The sequence below is a fragment of the Cibotium barometz genome, chromosome 31 (genome assembly GCF_041138505.1).
Source record: "Cibotium barometz isolate CiBa-2024 chromosome 31, ASM4113850v1, whole genome shotgun sequence".
Classification (NCBI taxonomy): domain Eukaryota; kingdom Viridiplantae; phylum Streptophyta; class Polypodiopsida; order Cyatheales; family Cibotiaceae; genus Cibotium; species Cibotium barometz.
Window position 1 is genome coordinate 33,718,169 of NC_141076.1, and position 22,860 is coordinate 33,741,028.

General features: G+C 44.9%; 1 protein-coding gene across 2 annotated transcripts; it reads left to right on the plus strand.

The window, feature by feature from the left end:
* Positions 1-58: 58 nt before the first annotated feature.
* LOC147620765 (DnaJ/Hsp40 cysteine-rich domain superfamily protein) lies at positions 59-21,961 on the plus strand. Of its 2 annotated transcripts, XM_086825036.1 has the most exons (4): positions 59-408; positions 21,246-21,395; positions 21,479-21,564; positions 21,605-21,961. In XM_086825036.1, coding segments are annotated over exons 1-4 (564 nt in total). In that variant the 5' UTR covers positions 59-81; the 3' UTR covers positions 21,606-21,961. The 2 variants fall into 2 exon arrangements, with proteins under 2 accessions (XP_086681162.1, XP_086681161.1); XM_086825035.1 differs by having other exon boundaries at positions 21,479-21,961.
* Positions 21,962-22,860: the final 899 nt, after the last annotated feature.

Sequence of the window (22,860 nt, forward strand, 5' to 3'; positions counted from 1 at the left end):
ATAGGAAAAATGTAGTGGGTGCATATTTAAGGCACTCCCAAAAAAAGGAGGATATGTATTAGTTTTAATTGTGTATTCACAATGCTCCCTGGATGTGTGCATGAGCATGTAATGCATATGACATACGGTCATCTACAGGCAGGTTGCATATCAATGGCAGGGCTTTTCTCTTCTCCAAGGATTTCTTCTACCAGCCCTCTAAGTTTTTGCTGCTCTGCCTTTCCATCCTCCACGGTTGGATTTCCAGGAACTCATGCGCGGCCGCGATCTAGGGTTTGCCTGTTCTCTTGCCGTAAAAGCCCTAATTCGGCTAGGGTTTGGGCTCTGGTTGTGGATCCCTCAGACAGCGCCCAAGGCAGCGTCAATGAGTTCGTCGCGCGGATGGAGAAGGCTTGGCTCATTTCCAAGGTTGGTTTCCTTTGTCTCCGAATGCCTTTATGACTCTCTAAGTTCCACAGAGAAAGCAATTATGGGGAAATCATCAATTTGAGAGTGTAAGCGTTCATTTAGTAATTGGCAACATCGCCTCTATACAAGCTGCTGCAGGCAGTGGGGTTCGAACTTGGGCAACTGCATAAATCTTGTATTTTACTCCAAAGAATCAGATCATGGCGCAAGTAGGGGGACGTTTCGCATCTCCACCCATCAAGCGTAGGTTGTTTACCACGTTCCACCCATCACTTTTTGTCAGAGAATCTGACTATAGGCCTGGAGTCATGACTTGGACCACTGCCCATCTCCGCCCATGCTTTTTGCATCTGCACTGGTGTCACACAGCCATCTTACTCTTTCTTGCCTATGTGTTGTCCACCAAACTATTTGTAAATTTGTATATTGACCAGGCATCCTTCACACATAACCTAACACTCTCATGAAGAATGGACACTGCCCATCCCATGTCTGGATTGCCTTTGATGGGCACAAGATTGTATCCTCATCAGCAAGTGAATAAAGTATATTTTTTAAAATGTGTGTAGGGTGTGAGGGCTCGTGTTTCGATTAGCCATTGAAAATGGACGACCTGCTTGTGTGTACCCAGCCTTAGAGTACATTGGCTAGTGTGTCCAACATGGTTTTCAAGAAAGAGATAAGTATCTACTGCAATCCTTTTTATTTGAACTAGGAATGCCTACGTGCCTGTAAACAACTTGTTGACTCACACGTTAACCAATCATTGGATACGAGTAGGTCTTACTTGATATCCCAAAGCGTTAACATTTGTTTTAGTTGCTATTTGATGTCACATGTGGTGGTCTTCAACACGTCATGGCTTCATGAGGATGTACAGGTAGTTTGGGATGATATCAGGGCTTAGCAGACCTTTGTGAGCCCTCTTAGATTGATGAGTGATTGTGAGTGTATGTTAGGGTTTGGGTTTTCTCACAAGGTGGATGTAGGTGTGTGCGGGGTTATAGCAGTTTGAAAGCATTGGCCTATGAGAATGAGTAGACTGGAAAGGGAACTGGGATGGAACATTGGGAAGCAAGCACTGATGAGGGTCGGAGTACAAGCCCACGGCGAGGCGTTTTCTGCGTTTTTCATGCAGCTCTATTCAGATCAGTAGCAAGCAGCCATGGGTTGTGGGTTACCTGCCAGCAAGCAGACGTTCTTTTGTTTTACTAATGGATTAATTTCTTTTTAGGAAAGAAAAACAGTAGATTAGGGAAACCAAATCTTCTCGTACTACTTTCTCTTGCTCTCCTTTGTGTATTCTAAGTTTTGTGTTTATTAGTTTTATACAGAACCTTGTGACATTGGAGAGGTTCATGGAAGAAAATGGAAACTTTGGGAAGAAAAAAGAGTGTAACATGTGGAAGCTTACAAATAGGATTATACTTTGGATAACGAATATTCAGCACCTTGGTTCTTGACGATTTGCATATTGTAGGCGGAAGTAAGAGTGCGAGAGAGAGAGAGAGAGAGAGAGAGAGAGAGAGAGAGAGAGAGAGCTGTATTAACGTCTACTAGAGGCCGAACTCGACCTATGAGACAAATCAATGTACAACTGTCAATGTCTTCTTGATGTCTAGAAAAAAAAGGACAAAATGAAAATGAAATAAAGTATGAAAGTACTGAGCTAGTGGGGGGTGTGATGGATGGAGCACTACTGCTAGAGGCTGAGTATGCAACCTATATGCGTAGGGTATACAAGAATGCAATGCAGATTTGTCTAGCTCCAACCAGTACCATAATGGGGGGAGAGAGAGAGAGAGAGAGAGAGAGAGAGAGAGAGAGAGAGAGAGGACAGGCAAAGCTTTGCATCATCTACAACAACCAATTCGATTTATGCTATGAAAAAGATCAGGAAATAAGCCAGGGCAGACGTGGATTTCTTGGGAACATGTTACTACTCCGAAGAGGAGTGGAGGGGTAGCCCTGTTAGATGTCAGAGTACATATGATCACTAGGAGATGGTCTTTATTGCAAGATATGTGTGTCTCAAGAGTGGTTTTGGTTTTTATTTGTTTGTTTGCTTTTTTTTTTAAAATAAAAAAATTATTTGTTTTTGGTGATTCTCTTCTTTCTTTTAAAATTATTCGTAAGTTTAGATTCATTTGGCCTTATGACAGTATATATCAGCTTCATGGAAACCTCATTGATCTTTCATTTCATCTAGTCGTGTACCAACAAATTCCATCCGTATGGATTGGATGTGGGACATGGTTCCTTTCTTGCCCAAGGTGTCGGCCATTGGGTTGGCCTTGCCCGGATTATACTACCGAATTGCTGGAAAATCTGGCTCCAGCAGTATTGACGGTGACTCCAATTTGCGCTTGGCATTGTCTGAAGCTAGTGTAAAGCTTGGTGATTTGTGTGAACCTCAAAGTCGCGCCCATAAAGAAAATGTTTCCAATGCTTGAGGGCCTGTACCACCGCAAGGAGCTCCTAGTCATAAACCTAGTAGTTCTTCTTTGCAGGGATCAATTGACGGGACATGTAAGCTATTGGATGTCCATTCTGTTGCAAGACCACGCCGATAGCGATGTTACTTGCATCGGCGATCACCTGAAATGGGTCATCCCAGGAGGCTAACACTAAACAAGGAGCCTTAGATAATGCAACCTTGAGGTCCTTGAAAGCCTCATCTTGATCTTTTACCTCCGAGTGTAACTATTTGGCCCTCCGAGCTCTTTTCATAGGATAGAACTCATGCGCGGACACATGGTAATAGGGTTCATAAAGCTAGCACATGAAAAAGCACCAATCTTGGTCACAAAGCAAGAAAAAGCAAAACAAGTCAAACTGTGTTGACCGAGGGTTGAGGACATCATTGGAAAGAGGACATTGAACTGGATCAAAAAACTAAAAGCCGCGTTTTTTCAAAAAGCAACTCCAGGGCCAGAAAACAAGGCCCTGAAGCTACAAAAGCACAAATCAAGAACTTTGGCTATTTTTAACTATTAATAAAATATTTAAAAGAGAAAAGCAAAAAGCAAAGAAAAAGGCAAAAGCAAGGCATGGCAAAAAGCAGGGACCCCTTTCAAGTATATAAGAAGCTTGTATCCTCTTGAAGATTTGGAGAAGAACTCGTGGAGAGCCATCTTGGGAAGAACAAGAGATCATCATCATCATCACCATCATTATCTTTCTTTCTGCCATCCCTGCTACTGCCCTGTTGTGTGCCACCTCTGTGACGCCCATCTCTGTCGTGCGCCGTTGTCAAATCCCCACGGATCCCCTCGTGATCGATCTTGGTTCGAAACTCGAATCCTGCAAACAAACGAACAAACAAACAAGCAAGGGGGTGCAGGCCTGACTCACCTCCCAACCATGACAGCCGTGGGCGAGCCCACAGTCTTGGCTGTCCCCACCGAGCCACGAGCTGAGCTAACTAGGATGACGTACCGACCGATCTCCTCCTCGCGACGTCCCATACCGCCACGAAGCTGCCCTCGCGGGCCTCGAGTTTGCTGCCGGCCTCGGCTGCATAAAGCAGGTGCACGTCTGCACTAGATCCAGGCTCCAAGACCATAGAGCTCTCACAAACTCGCGAGACTCTCTATATTACAATAACTAACCTTGGCCACCCTTTTATAGGCTCTTGGCCGGTCATCGGGCATCCACACTTGGCCGCCCGCCCGTCCATACTTGGGTGCCCGCCCGTTAGTATATCCCTAACTCAGCTCGTCAATCAGCCTGCCTAGTTCCAAGCTTCCCCAAGCCTCGAAACTAGTCTTGCATGCGTATAGCACACGGTAGATACCCACTGTGCACATGACATACTCCCCTTCCTCTAAGAGCTCACTCCTGAGCTCACTAAAAAGCCAGGGTAATCTCTCTGAAGAGAAGTCAGTGTCTCCCATGTAGCGTCCTCCTCAACACGATCCTTCCACTTGATCTTGTATTCCGTGATAAGCGTATGACGCAATCTCCGTTCACGAAAGCCAAGAATCTTTTCAGGTTCGTGCGGAACAAATGTCATGTCTTGGACATCTATAATTTCTTGAGGAGTAACTAACTGATCTGCTCCACCCAGTACTTCCTTAAGTCTACTGACATGAAATACAGGATGAACTTTCACATGAGAAGGCAAATCCAATTCATATGCAACTGAACCAATCCGTCGTGTAACACGAAATGGTCCACAGTATCTAGGGGATAATTTCGGAGATCTACCTGTCCGTAAAGTCTCGGAATCTTTCGGAACTCGCAAATACACCATCGTTCCTTCAGAGAACTCTCTAGGTGAACGATGTCTATTAGAATAAAACCTGTCTCGGTCTTGAGCACTTCTAATAGATTCCTTCGCAACTTGTAACATTTCCTGCATATCTTGCAAAAAATTACGTGCTGCATCATGCTGAAGTCCTGAGAATCCTACTGTAACAGGTGATCTTGGTTGAAAACCGTACATAAGCATGAAAGGACTAAACCTTGTACTCGTATGCTTAGTACTGTTATATGCAAATTCTAACATAGGAAGATAATCCTCCCATGAACTTTGTCTTTTGGATACATATGCTCGAAGCATATCCTCCAAAATCTGATTCACTCTTTCAGTCTGGCCATCAGATTGAGGATGATCTGAGGAACTCAAATTCAAAGTTGTTTCCAACTTCTCGAAAACAAGTTTCCAAAAGTCACTCGTAAACTTAGAGTCCCTATCACTGACTATGTCCTGCGGTAACCCGCACAGTCTAAACAATTGCTCGATAAACTGCCGAGCTAATTGTGTAGCTGTAATAGTCTTCCGGGTCGCTAAAAATCTAGCCATCTTTGTCAAGCGATCTACCACAACCCAAATAGAATCGTGGCCTTGATGTGTTCTTGGCAATCCGGTAATAAAATCCATGGAAATACTTTCCCACTTATTACCTGGGATTTGCAAAGGATGCAACAACCCAGCCTGTCTAAAGCGTTCAGCTTTATTTGCCTGACAAATCTGACACTTGAGAACATAATCTTCTACATACCCTTTCATCTTCGGCCAATAAAAAGTGTGTTTCACTAATGATAGTGTCCTGTGTACCCCAGGGTGTCCAGCAGAAGGGGCGTCGTGACACTCCCTCAGAATCTTGGACCTAATGTCCGGGATCTGTGGTACACAAATTTTGTCATTACGGAATAGTAAACCATTCCGAATCATCCACTGACCTCCTGCAGCCTGAATGGTAGACTGCACAGTCACCGAGTCTTGGTCAATCAATGAGCTCCCGTCCTGGATCTTCTGCCAAAATGGACCAAAATAACTATCAGTCCTGCAAAGCCCTCTCAATGACTGAAATAAGTCAGTAGAAATCTCGGTGAATGACAAAGAATTCACCTCTCTAATCCGACTAAGCGCATCTGCAATATTATTCATGGACCCTTTCCGATAACGGATCTCAAAATCAAAATCTTGCATTAATTCTGCCCAACGAGCTTTCCTGCCTCTCAAATCGTCCGCATCACACACATACTTGATTGACTGATGATCAGTCAATACCACAAACTTGGAGCCATATAAATAATGTCTCCAAACCTTGAGAGCATGAATCACAGCATAAAGCTCCTTCTCAAGGGTTGGCCAACGAGATTGAGTGTCGTCTAGCTTTTTACTTTCAAAAGCAACCGGTCTACCATCTTGAAATAAAGCAGCCCCGATAGCATAGTCACTGGCATCAGTTTCAAGAACATAAGGCCGACTAGGATCAGGCAATGCTAAGATAGGTGCTTCCTTGACTTTATCTTTCAAAAGTCTGAAGGCCATATCCAAATCGTTATTCCAAGTGATAGGCTGATTGGACTTACGTCCACGACCTTTCAATAAGTCGGTCATCGGTAGTGTGAGCTGAGAGTACTCCCGTACAGATTTCCTAAGAAAAACAACAAAACCGAGAAAAGAACGAAGTTGTTTCACTGTTCGTGGTATAGACCAATCCAAAACCTTCTGAACTCGGTCATAGTCAATGCTCAATCCATCTCTAGTGATCTTGTGTCCCAAGTAAATGATGTCGGTCATAAAGAACTCACATTTACTAAATTTAGCATATAGTCGATTCTGTCTTAAAATAGATAAGACAATTGTGAGGTGTCTGACATGATCCTCAAGAGTACGGCTATATATCAAAATATCATCCAGGAACACCACCACAAATTTCCCCAAATGTTCACGAAAAAGATCGTTCATCATTTGTTGGAAAGTGGCTGGAGCATTGGTTAACCCAAAAGGTAATACGAGAAACTCGTAATGGCCATACCTAGTCCGAAAGGCGGTTCTTTCGACATGCCTTTCATGAATACGTATCTGGTGATAGCCAGTACGCAAATCTATCTTCGTGAAATATTTCGCTCCTGCTAACCGGTCAATTAGGTCATCTGATCTATGGAGAGGATAACGGTTCTTAATAGTCAGCTTGTTCAATCTTTTGTAATCTATACACATTCTCCAAGTATTGTCCTTTCTCCTAAGCAACACAGGTGCACCCCAAGGTGATTTACTTGGACGGATCTGGCCCATCCTTAAATAATCTTCGAGTTGTTTAGCCAACTCATCTTCCTCAGCTTGGCTCATCCTATAAGGTGGAATACTCACAGGATGAGCACCAGGGATCAAGTCAATACGATGATCTACTGCCCGTTCAGGTGGTAAACCCGATGGCAGTTCCTTAGGAAATACATCTTGAAACGAATCAAGTATCTTTTGTAATTCTTTGCTTTCAAACACACTTAATTCATTCACATCCATGGAAGGGATGAGAAAAGAAGAAAGTGGAATCAAGACACAATGGAAAGCGGTGTACAAAGAAGAATTCATTATATTTCCAAAATCAATTGTATTTACAAGAGGTCCCTGAGAGGGATGGATACAATCACCTAAAATACTATACTTGGTGTCCCTATGCTGAAAAGAAAAAATATGACTAGACCAATCTATCTGGACATCAAGAGTCTTAAACCACTCAATCCCTAATAACAAGTCTACATTTTCCAGATGCATAACATAGCATTCCAGAGTATCTTTGTAGTCCTGAATCTGGATTGGAAGCATCGCCACTTTGCGATCCCAAACTTGTCTGCCCGCAGGTAGACGTACCTCATAGGTATGGTCGCTGAGTGTCGTGTCAAGACTCAATTTCTGCACAAGTTTGTAGTTAACAAAGTTATGCGAACTGCCAGGGTCTAAAAGAATGTGAATTTTATGGCCATTCACTTCTCCATAAACTCGGAGAAGATCATGCATGCCAAATACCTTAGAATTGAACAGACAATCAGAACAAGTACTAGGGCGAGAAAGTACAGTAATTGACGTACGTGTCAAAGACAACTGGTTAGCTGCCTTTGGCTTGGGTCCTGCGTTTGACTTGGTACCCTTTTGCTTCGGGCACTCATTACGCATGTGTCCTTTTTCTTCGCAGATAAAACAACGTCCTTCCTTCTTGAGCTTCAAAGCCCTAAGGAGTCGTTTCTTCTTCGCTGGTGTCGAACTGGAATTCTTCGAAGGTTGGTCCGAAGACTTGCCTTCATTCGTGTTAGCCATAGGTGCGGAGAACTTTCTTTTATGCTTGTTCCCCTGCTCGGTAACGGGTTTTGACTTGGAAGAGACCATCGTATCATCATAGATACGAGCTGAATGAATGGCCTCGTCCAAAGTTTTGCATTTGTTATTTTTAACCTGTAATCGGTACGAGTCTGGTAAACCAGCTACGAAAAACCCCAAAAGAGTAGTGGGATCCATCTTTGTAGCCTTCATCTGCAAGTCACGAAACTTCTGGAGGTAGACCTCATAAGTGAGGTGCTGCGAGGTCATGGTCAAAGCTGAAAACCGGGCAACAACATCGTAGTCATCCTCTTTCTTGAGGAATTCTTTCTTGAAAATATCTTCAAATTGCGTCCAAGTCATTGGCTTTGGGTTCAGTTCCTTCCACCAAAGCAAAGCTTTGCCGGACAGGAAACCTGCTGCTAACTGTATCTTCTTTCCATCATCATATGGATGAAACTGAAAGTGAACTTGCCACTTGTGTAGCCAAGTGTCCACGATCTCCTTGGTTCGCTGCTTTTGCTCGCCCCCGAACGGTTCCGGAGTAATATTGGGGCCTAAAGCAGAAGCCAAGGTATCCATTCCCGAGAAAGTAGAGAGGGTAGTGGTCAAGAGAGCGATGGAGTTCTGCAAAGCCTGCATCTGGGCTGCGATTTGTGCCTGACGTTCCGTCGAAGAAGCTTCGAGAGCTACTTTGAACTCTTGGAAATCTGATTTTGACACAAACTCGTCAAAAAGATCGGCATCAGTGCCTTCCGTAGCCGGCAAGCCTTCACGTTCCACGAGGGGCTCCAACTCTGATTCTTGGGTCGACATCATGAAGAGGGTACGTGGAGAGAAAATTCGATCTTTGCACAATGAAAGTGCGAGCGAACTCGAGAGCTCGAGAGCTTGAAAACTTGAGAACTTGAGAACTTGAGAAGTCGAGAGATGTGTGGCAAGAAGCCCACGTGAGGGGGTTTATAAAGGTTTCCCAAAAGCCAAAAAAACTCGAAAAGCTAGGCTTAGCTTTTGCTTTAGCTTTTGTGTTTTTTTTTCTTTTTTTTTCTTGAATAAATATATATATATATATGGATATATATATTCTCTAGTCTTTAAAAAAAATTAAAACCTTGGAAACCTTAAAGATGGGAAGACTTTTAAACCTTTTTAAAAAAAATTTAAACTCCCCTTAAAAAAAAACAAAAAACGAAAGCATTAAAAAGGTATGCTTTCCTTGCGTTGTTTTTTTTTTCTTCGCTTCCCTCCTGGCGCCTGGATTAGCCCGCCGCTTGTTGCTGACTGTTGACGTGGAGAGCTGGCCGTTTTCTTGCCGTCGCCTGCACGCCTGCCCGTCGGCTGTTGGAAACCGGCGCCTGCACGCCTGCCCGTCGGCTGCTATCGGCTGCTGGAACCCGGCACTTGCTCGCCAGCCTGGTGCGTTACCTGCACTGGCTGACTACAGGGCCTGGCTGGGCGCCTGCGCTAGGCTGCGTGGGCCTGACTGGGTGCGCTAGTTTGGCCGCCTGGCTTGGCAGGCCTGGCCACGCAAGCCTAGGCGCCTGCCAGCCTACTTGGTCCTGGCTGCCCATGCTGTTGCGCCCTCTACACCCCGCAGCATCAACAACACCCGGCCAACGCATCTAATCAGCCGGACAGCAGACGCTTCCACGCTCTCTCTCTCGCACTCGCTCTCTCGTTCGTTCAAGGAAAAGCACAAAAACAACGTGCTTTTTTTCTTCTTTTTTCTGTTTTCTCTCCCTGCAAAGTATGCGACTGCACACAAGGCCTCTTCTTTGCAAAGCAATCAACCCTATTAAAACTAACATCTCCCATCAACATGGGGTTCTTTGATGAAGAAAAAACACATACAAAACTGAAAACTGCAGTATGCACAGAAAAAACAGCAAGCTTTTTTTTCACATACCGTTCTTCGACCTCTTCTTCTCTACCTACCGACTTGCTTGTTCACGAGGTATGCTCTGATACCACTGTCAAATCCCCACGGATCCCCTCGTGATCGATCTTGGTTCGAAACTCGAATCCTGCAAACAAACGAACAAACAAACAAGCAAGGGGGTGCAGGCCTGACTCACCTCCCAACCATGACAGCCGTGGGCGAGCCCACAGTCTTGGCTGTCCCCACCGAGCCACGAGCTGAGCTAACTAGGATGACGTACCGACCAATCTCCTCCTCGCGACGTCCCATACCGCCACGAAGCTGCCCTCGCGGGCCTCGAGTTTGCTGCCGGCCTCGGCTGCATAAAGCAGGTGCACGTCTGCACTAGATCCAGGCTCCAAGACCATAGAGCTCTCACAAACTCGCGAGACTCTCTATATTACAATAACTAACCTTGGCCACCCTTTTATAGGCTCTTGGCCGGTCATCGGGCGTCCACACTTGGCCGCCCGCCCGTCCATACTTGGGTGCCCGCCCGTTAGTATATCCCTAACTCAGCTCGTCAATCAGCCTGCCTAGTTCCAAGCTTCCCCAAGCCTCGAAACTAGTCTTGCATGCGTATAGCACACGGTAGATACCCACTGTGCACATGACAGCCGCCCCTTAGAGTCATAGTTACCAGGAGTTTCAGAAACGCCTGATTTGAAATGGGTTTCAAAAAGGTTTCAGAAGTTTCATATTTTTTTGAAACGTCCAAAAAAAGTTTCATACAAAAAATGCAAAAATATATATATATTTTTAATATAGAATATACATGAAAATATGTATTTAGGCCATGACCAAGGCTCAAGCGTCCTAACTAGTCACTACGAAGCAAAAAAGGAATGTTAAAAAAAAAGTTTCACACAAAAAATTGCAAAAAATATAAGTTTAGAATATACATGAAAATATGTATTTTGTCCATGGCCAAGGCTGAAGCGTCCTTCTCAAGATGGTCGACCAGTCATCGGCATGCAGGAAAGGACGCGTGCATGCAAGTCGAGTAGCAAGCAACAAGAAAAAATGCGCGTTGGAAATGCGTATGTATGAAACTGGCATGTAAGGTTTTTGGGCCTTAAAAATTTTAGGTGAATAAAAAACGAGTTTCATATTCTGAAACGTTTCGTAAAAGTTTCGATCGGTTTCATATGATTTGAAACGGGTTTTGTTGCTACTATGCTTATAGTGCCCAGTTCTGGTTGCGCCTCCCTGTATTCGCTGCAAGCGCTGCCTCCCTCTCTGCTACTACTCTGTCGGTTGCGCTGCTCCTCTGCTACTACTCTGTCGGTTGCGCCTCCCTGTATTCGCTGCAAGCGCTGCCTATATTCGTCACTAGTGCTACTTGAAGTCGCCGTCGTGTGCCACCTCTGCAGTGCCCAGTTCAGTTGCAGCTCCGCCGTACGTCGCCAGTTGCCGCCTACTAGCCTCGCTTGCGCTAACTTTGAAAGGCTGCCGCCATCTTGAGAAGTAATTTACTAATGAGAAGGGGACTAGGATGATGAAAACATGAATGATGAATTGGCAATGATCGATTGCACTTACCTAGCCGCTTGAAAGGCAATGTGGTCGTGGAAGAAGAAGCGGGCCACCGCCATATCCACCTCCTCCTTCAACTTGGGATTCCAATTCTCCCCAAGTGTAGATTGTTGTCCCCTCACAGAGCCATCCCCCACCGGCATCTTAGGGGACGTCCGTGCGTCCGTCCCCTGTCGTTCCCGTCGCCGGTCCGTCCCGTTTCGGCGTCCCTCTGTTCCAAGCACTCATCCCTTCTGTCCCCTGTGACTGTGAATTCGGTGGTATGATTTAGTGTAATATGCGGAAGCTTCGGAGAAGGATCGGTACTTCAAAACTCAGAAAACAAAGTGCGGGATGCACGTGACATCCCCTTCTGCTTAACTTGACGGAAGCTGCATAGCCTCCAAATAATCCGTCAATAATGCCGGATAGTCTTCGAAAAATTCTTTGTCGAGCCATACCGCTTCATGAGTTCCTCGGTCCTGAAACTTCGTGAGGAACTGTCGTAGTCTTCGGCCTGAGCCATGCTTGAAACGGTGCAGAAGGATCTGTTCTGGAACCATTACTTCTGCTTCATCAATGATGTCTGGTTCCGCTTCGTCTTTGACCTCTGAAGGGGGTGGACCTGCATATGGCTTTAACCAACTAACATGAAATACATCGTGCATAGTCCAACTCGGAGGTAGCTTTAACTGCATAGACATCTCATTAATCTTTTTCCGGATGGGAAATGGTCCGAAGCTCCTGAAAGACAACTTTGGGCATCGCTTGCCCACCTGCTTCAATCTTTGCTTCATAATTCGAAGATATACCCAATCTCCTTCCGAAAACTTCATGTCCCTTCGGTCTTTATTGGCCTGTCGAGTGTAGGCCTCTTGCACTTTAGCCAATCTGTCTTTAACGGACTCTAGGATCTCCTGGTAAGACTCCGTCACTCTGTTCGCCTCAGGTACTGAAGACGAAGTCACGGTTAACAACGACTGGAAAGGCCTTCCAAACGCTGCCTCATATGGAGTCCTGCCAATAGCTGAAGAAAAAGAGTCATTCAAAACAGCTTGAACTAAAGGCAAAAACGATTCCCACTTACCTTGCTGATCGTGGACATAACACTTCAGCACATCAAAGGTGTCACCAGCCTGGACATTTCCCAGTCTGAAAGGGGTCTGGTGGACTCCAGGATGTTTAAATATTTGGAAAGTACAAGCTTTGGGAATGGGGGATTATCCTAGAATACAAAGGACCACACTCCTAAAATTTAGGAGAGTTGCTATTTTTGGCCCGACTCCGATGGAAATTCTGTTCGCGTCATTACATCTGGAATTGAGCAGATACCAAGAGTTGGCAAAGTGCCTATGACAGAATGTCTACCAGTTGGGATATTTTTAGAGGTAAAGATTATGGAAGGACCCATCTCTTAGATTGGGACATGTGGCAAGAAAGTGGACCAAAGTGAGACAAGTGGCCTGACACTTGTTAGAAAATGGATCAAAATGAGACAAGTGGCCTCACACTTGTCACTTCAGCTATTGTGTGGCTCTCCACTTGTCATTGTAGCCTTCTCTTGCCATTTTAGCTCATGGGAGGCCCAAATCTATAAATTGGAGAGCTCTCTCTTCATTAATGGAGGCTCTCTTGCTGCACACTAGCCTCTACCACCGTTGAAGGCTTCCCTAATGATGGCTACTCTCTTTCTCTCTCTCTTGAAGGCTGCCCATGAAGAATACCGGCTGTTGGGGACTGTTTTGGAGGCTTCCATCGCGAAGAAATACTGAAGGCAAGGGTATTCAATCATTTATTATGATTTCTAGCCATTGTATGTGTTGTACCAGCATTTGTACTTGCTGTACTTGTTGTATAGCCACCGTACCGGCTGTACCAGCCACCGTACCGACTGTACCAGTCACTATACTTGCTGTACCAGCCACTGTAACTGCTGTACCAGCATTTGTACTTGCTGTACCTGCTGTACCAGCCACTGTACCGGCTGTACCAGCCATTGTACCTGCTGTACCGGCTGAATGGAGAGTTGTACTTACTGTACCCTTTCTATTGCATGAAGACCCGTGGTTTTTGGGGAAGAATCAGTACCCACACGGAGGTATATGGATTATATTGTTGGCTCGGCATTTCTACAGCCTATGTTCCGGCTTGGTTACCTTGTGTTGGGTTGTGTTATGGCATTTGTATATGGATAATCCGGCATCTCCCGTGGGGAGAGTAAGGCCCTCAAAGCTTGTACATGATATTGTTCTCCTTGGGTAATAAAATACTCCAAGGGGGGGGTCGGCCCATTCCGGCCTCTATGCGGTGTCAAACGTGCAAGCTCCATTTTCAGCATTTGTGGATGTTTTGTCCAGCTTTATGTTTTATGCAAAGTGATGATGGATATGTGTTAAGGCTGTGGCCATGTTTAAATGTTTTAATATGCATTGATGGTATCAACAAGTGTGTCAAAGGCCCTAGTCCCCCGGGCACCGCCGCCGCGAGTTACATTGATTCCTGGACTTCTTTTCTAGGAATTTGGATCCATCCTCAGGTTTATGGATTATGTTTATGGCTCCCTTTTACTGGGATGGATTATTCTTTTTGGCTCCCTTTATTTGGGATGCATTGGACTTATGGAACTCATGATTCACATACCTTGTGTAGTGTTCTCTTGTCCTACGTGCTCTCTTGAAGATTATTTCTACCATGTGAGGGTGGAACAATAGAGAGCAGATGGAAGGGAACATGGGCACTGCAAAGGGTAGTGACAAGCACAACATACCCTGTGTAGTGTTCTCTTGTCCTACGTGCTCTCTTGAAGATTGTTTCTACCATGTGTGGGTGGAACAATAGAGAGCAGATGGAAGGGAACATGGGCACTTGAGAGGGTAGTGTGAGTTGATAGCCGAAATGCCTACAAACTATTGGTGGCCGAAATGCCTATAAACTATGTGTAGCAGAAATGCGTATGGAACACCAGGTTATCTATGCCTGCGAGTGATTGTTTTCAGGACTCCTTGTTTAGCCGCCCTGTGTAGTATTTCTCTTGTCCTAAGTGCTCTTCAAGATGTTGCTACCTTGCTTGGTAGAACATAGAGCCAATGGTAGAGAATATGGGCACTGAAGTCGGGCCGGGCGTCAAGGCAGCTCCTTGGTGATCTACATGGATTATGATATCTGGACTTATGGGACTGATTTGTCTCGCCCATTTACTTGGGACATGGATTATGCTATCTGGACTTATGGGACTGTTTTGTCTCACCCATTTATCTTGGGACATGATTTTGATATTGGTATTATGGAGACTTATTTAGTCTCGCCCATTTCTTTGGGACATGGATTCTTCAGTTATATTGGATTTTTTGAGACTGTGTCGTCTCGCCCAATCGATGGGACATGATTATATCTTGAATATATGGCTTGAAGCTTAAAGTTGCGGACAACTTTTAAGAAGTTGGGGAGGATGTCACCAGCCTGGACATTTCCCAGTCTGAAAGGGGTTTGGTGGACTCCAGGATGTTTAAATATTTGGAAAGTACAAGCTTTGGGAATGGGGGATTATCCTAGAATACAAAGGACCACACTCCTAAAATTTAGGAGAGTTGCTATTTTTGGCCCGACTCCGATGGAAATTCTGTTCGCGTCATTACATCTGGAATTGAGCAGATACCAAGAGTTGGCAAAGTGCCTATGACAGAATGTCTACCAGTTGGGATATTTTTAGAGGTAAAGATTATGGAAGGACCCATCTCTTAGATTGGGACATGTGGCAAGAAAGTGGACCAAAGTGAGACAAGTGGCCTGACACTTGTTAGAAAATGGATCAAAATGAGACAAGTGGCCTCACACTTGTCACTTCAGCTATTGTGTGGCTCTCCACTTGTCATTGTAGCCTTCTCTTGCCATTTTAGCTCATGGGAGGCCCAAATCTATAAATTGGAGAGCTCTCTCTTCATTAATGGAGGCTCTCTTGCTGCACACTAGCCTCTACCACCGTTGAAGGCTTCCCTAATGATGGCTACTCTCTTTCTCTCTCTCTTGAAGGCTGCCCATGAAGAATACCGACTGTTGGGGACTGTTTTGGAGGCTTCCATCGCGAAGAAATACTGAAGGCAAGGGTATTCAATCATTTATTATGATTTCTAGCCATTGTATGTGTTGTACCAGCATTTGTACTTGCTGTACTTGTTGTACCTGCCATCGTACCGACTGTACCAGCCACCGTACCGACTGTACCAGTCACTATACTTGCTGTACCAGCCACTGTACCTGCTGTACCAGCATTTGTACTTGCTGTACCTGCTATACCAGCCACTGTACCGGCTGTACCAGCCATTGTACCTGCTGTACCGGCTGAATGGAGAGTTGTACTTACTGTACCCTTTCTATTGCATGAAGACCCGTGGTTTTTGGGGAAGAATCAGTACCCACACGGAGGTATATGGATTATATTGTTGGCTCGGCATTTCTACAGCCTATGTTCCGGCTTGGTTGCCTTGTGTTGGGTTGTGTTATGGCATTTGTATATGGATAATCCGGCATCTCCCGTGGGGAGAGTAAGGCCCTCAAAGCTTGTACATGATATTGTTCTCCTTGGGTAATAAAATACTCCAAGGGGGGGGTCGGCCCATTCCGGCCTCTATGCGGTGTCACACGTGCAAGCTCCATTTTCAGCATTTGTGGATGTTTTGTCCAGCTTTATGTTTTATGCAAAGTGATGATGGATATGTGTTAAGGCTGTGGCCATGTTTAAATGTTTTAATATGCATTGATGGTATCAACAAGTGTGTCAAAGGCCCTAGTCCCCCGGGCACCGCCGCCGCGAGTTACAAAAGGCCAACTGGTTGTATATCTCTGTCTGGCCATCTGTCTGTGGGTGGAATGCATTGGAAAAATTCAACTTAGTACCAAAATTATCAAACAATGCCCTCCAAAAATGACTGGTAAACTTGGCATCTCGGTCTGACACTATGGTCCTAGGAATCCCACCAATTGGGTACCAATGCCGAATGAATAGCTGGGCAACATCCTCGGCGGTCACATTGGCCCTGCAAGGAATAAGCATAACAAATTTGTTGAACCTGTCAACAATAGTCAAACACTGTGTATTACGCTTACTCGGACTGGGAGGCAGATTTGTGACAAAGTCCATCGAAATGTCTTGGAAAGGACCCTGAGGAATTGGCAAAGGCTGTAACAACCCTATCTTCTTTCCACGAGGAGCTTTCACCTTTTGACAAATGTCACAGCGTTGTACATATGTAAACACATCACGCCTTATCTTTGGCCAATAGTATTGCCGTTCTAATTTCTCTAGAGTCGAATTCATGCCCCTATGACCACCTGTAATGGCGTCATGGGCATCATGGAGAAGAGCTGCCCGGAATGATTTCATGACACACAGTCGGCCTTTGTAGTAAAGCCAACCATCGCGTATCAGAAAATGGCATGGTCCTGTGGCAACCAATGCCTGTTCCCACTGAGTACCGAATTCCTCGGAATCCGCGGACGTGTGCTTCATGTCTTCTAGTCCTGTACTAACAAGGTCAAGTCTAGTGGTCTGAATCGCAGATACTTGTCCCTTCCTGCTCAAAGCATCGGCCACTGGATTGGCCTTTCCTGGAAGGTACTCAATCATGCCACCAAACTGCTGGAATATCTGACTCCAGCGGTGTTGTCGATCACTCCACTGTGCACTTGGCATCGTCTGAATCCAGCGCAATGCGTGATGGTCAGTGCGAACCTCGAAGTCACGGCCATACAGGAAATGTTTCCAATGTTTCAAGGCCTGTATGACTGCTAGGAGTTCACGATCATAGACTGAGTAGTTCTTTTCGGCGGGCAGTAACTTACGAGACATGTAAGCTACTGGATGACCATTCTGTTGCAATACACCTCCAATTGCGATGTTACTCGCATCGGTGATCACTTGAAATGGTTCGTCCCACGAGGCAAGGGCTAAACAAGGCGCTTCTGACAAAGCCACCTTGAGGTTCTGGAATGCCTCCAACGCTCGTGGAGTCATTCGAATCTTTTGCCTCCTTGTTTTCACTCCCTTTAGCAGATCGGTGAGGTTTGCCGAGAGATCAGAAAACTTGTCAATGTGGGTGGAATATGCCTGGCATATACCCACAAATGATCTAATGTCATAAGCAGTCTGAGGTACTTCCCAGTTAACAATCTCGGCCACTTTAGCCGGATCAAGTCGAATGCCTTCGGCACTGATTATATATCCCAAGTAATGTTCCTGGAACAGATAAAATTCTGACTTTTTTTCATTGACATAGAGCTCGTTGCTTTCCAGCAACTTAAGGACTTTCTCCACATCAATGTCATGCTGCTCAACTGTAGCTGAAAATATGAGTATGTCGTCCAGAAATATGAACACACACACTCCAATCAACTCCCGGAAAATACGCATCATCATGCGGTTAAATGTAGCTGGGGCGTTCGTCAAACCAAATGGCATGACCACAAATTCATAGTGGGCCCGTTCTGTACGGAACGCTGTCTTGGGGATGTCCCCCTCAACAATCCGAACCTGGTGGTACCCACTCTTTAAATCCAATTTAGAGAACACCTTAGCTCCATTCAGCCTCTCGAGAATATAGTCAATTCGAGGCATCGGGAATCTGCTCTTGATAGTCAGCTTGTTGAGTGCACGATAATCGACACACAACCGAGAAGACCCATCTTTCTTCTTGACAAATAAGATCGGTGCTGCAAATGGCGACACGCTGGGGCGGATGAAGCCAGCTTGCAACAATTCTTGGAGTTGGCGGTCCAACTCCGATTCCATTGCCTTAGAAAGGCGATACGGAAACTTGCTCGGGGGTTTCGAGCCTGGGAGGAGGTCAATCTTGTGATCCTCCGGTCTGGACGGGGGAAGCTGGGGAGGGAGACTGTCCCGAAGAAAAATCTTCTGGAACTTTTCATGGAGAACCGAGTACTTCTCGGAAGCACTGGCCACCGTCTGGGCTGTCTGGATGTAAATCATCGCACACTGTGCGCCTTTCCTGACTACTCGCTTAGCCTGCAAGTAGCCAAAAGTCTTGAGCAATTTGTTCCGCTCATGGTTGTGCTTCTACTTATCTTCGAGTTCCCGACTGACAATGGCACCAACCGAAGGTGTTGGAGCAAGAGGACTAGCGATAACCTTGGGGGTCGGTGTGGGGTGCTGGCTAAGGGTGGTGGTCTGAACAGGGGGCTACTTAGGACAATCCTTAAAAGTGTATCCTTTTGTATGACAAAAGAAACATTGTCCGTCCTCCTTGGCTGGCTCAGGGTGGTGGTCTAAGTAGGGGTCTTCTTAGGACAATCCTTAAAAGTGTCCTTTTGTATGACAAAAGATACACTGCCCCTCCTCCTTGTATTGTTTGCACTCTTTGAAACTGAGCTTACGACTTGTCTTGCCAGCCAAAGCCTTCTAGCCTGGAGTAAGGCGAGGTCCGTTGTTGGAGTTATTGGAGCCAGAGACTCCCGGGGTAGACCTTGATTGGGTTTGGTTTTGGCCCTTGCCAGAGGCAGTGGCTGCCTTGGCTATTCCAGACTTGGAGGTCTTTAGTTTCTCGTTGTACTTCATCTCGGCACTTTGCGCAAGCAAAAGTGCCCGATCAAAAGTTTCTAGTTCAAACATGCACACATCCCACTGGATTTGCGTGTCCAAACTATAGAGAAATTGACCTCTTTTGTTTGTGTCGGATTTTGCAACTATAAAGCCAGAGTGACTTTATTTGCAAATTGGAGTTGCAACTTGGAGGACAGGTAGCGGGTGAAGGCCTTAACAAGGACTCGGCCAACAGAAGAAGGGCTAGATCCCAATCGGCCACCAGCAACATCATGGCTGCCCAGTGTGAAAGGCGCCTCTTGGATGCATAAATCAGTTCATGGGGAAATTATCTATAGGCTGACCCCCCTTGAAGCAAACCAATCAGCATTTGTTTGGTCCTATAAAAGCATGGGCCAGTCTAGGGATTAATTCATCTCATAATTCACAGATCGCCGAAGCGATCCAAGGGCTAGGACAGCTAAAAGGAGAACCCAAGCAAGGTGAACTTGAAGGTCAAGAGTCAGGTCAAGAGTCAGGTCATTTACAGGCTGCAGATTTACAGCCAAGGAAGACCTACATAAAAGTCAATCGTTTTTCATCATTCAATAAAGCAAATACACTAGTCCTTGGTGGGGACCCTTCAGAGGGTATTTGGGAGTCGGGACCCAACCGGGTGTGCTAGTCTTTATTCTTCTTCTTCTTCTTCTTCTCCTCTCTCTCTCTCTCAACTCCGCTACATTGTGCAACCATCAGGAACCAAGGTGTTGAATATTCCTTATCAAAGTATAATCATGTCTACAAGCTTCTGCACGTTATAGACCCATCAAGCTTATCAAGAATGTCATCTATGCGCGGAATCGAAAAATGATTTTTGATGGTAAGGTGGCTCAATGCCCGATAGTCAACACACACATGGAAAGACCCATCCTTCTTTTGTATGAGTACGGAAGAGCAAAATGGTGAGGAGCTTGGCTGAATTATTCATAAGTTCAGATACATCTGGCCTTATTGGTATATATATACTGAATTAAACCCTTCTCCAAAAGTTCATTTACTTGCTTCATTCTTTGGCCTCAATTTGGAGTCTTGAGTCCTCTACATCAATGCCTAGAGCGGTAGCCGTTTGCACGGAGATGAATCTATACATGGCACAATCATCAAACATAAAGAAAGTGGGCTGATCCTTAATTTGCCCCCAAGCTTTGCATACCACCCTTTCATTGCCTTCATGACTAGTATTCCCTTGCACATTGGGAACTACATGCACATTCACCTTGGGTTACTTATTGCTGAGAACATTCTCTAAACACATGGTCTTTGCTCCCACATGCAAAGCACTTCCCTTTCTTCACATACCAGTCCCTTTGCTCCGATGTGAGTCCCAACTTGTGCCTTCTGTTGGGGTTGTCTTTAGTAGAGGTATTCTTACCTTTTCCTCATGTTTGGCCCTCTACTGTGCCTATCCTTACTGGATTGTTTGATCTTTGTTCTAGTTGTTCAGTGGCAAGAGCCAAAGCTATGAGCTGTTGCAAAGTTTGATTTGGATGAAGTTCCAATCCTGATTGATAGATGGGATGTAAGCCGGACTCAGACTTTCTTTTCTTCTCTTGATCACTGACACCTCCAAGAGAATCTTCCAAAACTTTGACACACATGCTTGTACTGATTGATGCTTCTTTTGATCTATGCTGTCCCACTTTTTTACAGTCTTCTTTACTGCATTAGGAGGCGAGAATTGAGCATAAAACAACTCATCCCAAGTAGTAATGGGATCCAGTGAGAGCTGCTCGTAGATCCACCAATGGGCAGCTGTGCCCTTCAAGAACATGCTCACATACCTTATCTTTGACTTCTCTGCGAAGTCTTCATCGCTAAAGGCAATATCAAATTGTGCAATAAAAGCTATGGGCAAAACATGTTATAACAGAATCATGGCCAAGATAGGAGAACAATCGTAGAAGATGCAAGGAGCATGTCAAAGCATGATGATTGCATGGAGTAGCACTATAGGGTCAAGGTGTACACTGCTGTGATATGGCTGCGGTTGAGAAACAGCCCCTCCCCTCATACATAATTTGGCAAGAGCTGTGATGAAGAGCGTTTGTGTTCCAAAAGCATCAAGTGTTCCTTCCATGAGTTTTAACTAGTAGTTTTTCCCAAAAGATGTAGTTTTTCCTCTAAGGTAGTTTTTGTATGTCAACTTCCTACTGGCGAGATCAGAGTCTTCGTCAGTGCCCCAAATTGTCTTCCATTTGGAGATTTGTGAACTATGACTACGATCTGAATTTTTGTGTTGCTTTTTATGAATGAAACAACAGCAACCACGTCCAGTGTCGTGTGTGTCATGCAAGGCAGAAGGAAATACAGAATGCCTATGGTGTAAAGGCACAGGCTTCTTCATACTTGGTGACAACATGCTTTGTGAAGTCCCTTCAAGAAACACAAAGTGCCTAATCTGCCTTGGCCAGGTATGTTTCAGCCATGTTATATGATACTGTGTTGTTACTCCTAGTAGGGTCGATTATTGAGTTTCTGGACTTGGCTGGTACAGGGTTCAGTGCCATGCAAGGACTGCAAGGGTACAGGTTACATAGCCAGGTGGTTGTATGACCCTCCATCTAAGAATGAGGGCAGTTAGACTCTGGCCTGTCTGGCACCTACGGTGTTCTATGAGATTGATTGTCATGGTTCCAGCATCATGTGGTGTACCCATCTTTATCGAATTAATTCATGCAGAGTTTGATGAGGTAACCTTGGGTTATGTGAAGAGGCCTCAAAACTGATGCATCTCTCTCTGTCTCTCTCTCTCTCTCTCATAGGCAACATTATTGGTAACTTTTTTATGGGTGGGGATTTGGACCCAGAGTTGTGTTTCTTGGCAGCTGGGGTCTGTAATTATATACTTGTAACATATTTGTGTACAGGCTCAAGCCCATGGTGGCTGTTGTTTAAGCTCTTACTGCTGGCTGAAGATGCTTAATTTTTTTCAAACCTTGTGCTGCAGTTAAAGCAATAAAAAGCGGAGTGTTTGAGAGATTGAGCTGTTTTGTTGTTTCCATCAAAGAACAGGGCAACCAAGTTTAGAGTCTTTAACGGACCTGGTCTATGTTCTCATGGACGGGTTTTGTCTGTAGCCACCCTTAGTTGCCATGTGGCACTGCCCATAGCAGGATAAATTTATAAAGACCAGCCCCCATAAATATAGGGCGGGCCACATATGTACTCCTATATCAATATCAAATGTTCCATACAACCGAACACCTCTAACAAACTAAATATCCAAAAAATCTGACTTAAATTTACCTACTTAGCGAGCTAGAATATGTTCTCTATACGATCGAAGTCCTAGTATATTGTAGTAGTGGTACCTGTTGAAACCTAATGTTCTTTTTACTAGATGGAAATTGCATGGAAGCACACTTTAAGTAAGGTGAAACTCAGTGTAGGTGATGGTGTGCTTAGAAATGAAACAAATTGAGCCGCAGAATGTGTGTTGGTGTGGGGTCATGTGTCCTTGTCTGTATATTTGTGCATGTCTGCGTAAACCTTCTTTGTCGTATTGTTGTTGGCCATATCTTTTTATATGATTTGGAGATGGTTTTGAAAATATTAATCATCGCCAAGGCTTCAATGTCATAACACATTCGCATTGCATTTAAGCATAGGCATATGTGTTCATACTACCCATGGTAATGCTCAGTATGTTGGTAATATATCCCATGACGATACAGTGCAAGGTGTTGGCAATGGTACGCATAAGAAAAGTCATATAAGTATAAAAGCACGCATAAGAAAACAGTCATATAAGTATAAAAGCTAACTGTTGCAATTTCTTTAATGCATAAAGTGGCCTTATTTTACATGGATGGTAAGTTCAGATAAATTTGCTAGGGTTACGATTGGGTCAATCTTCATCTCTAAGAGGCTTTAACA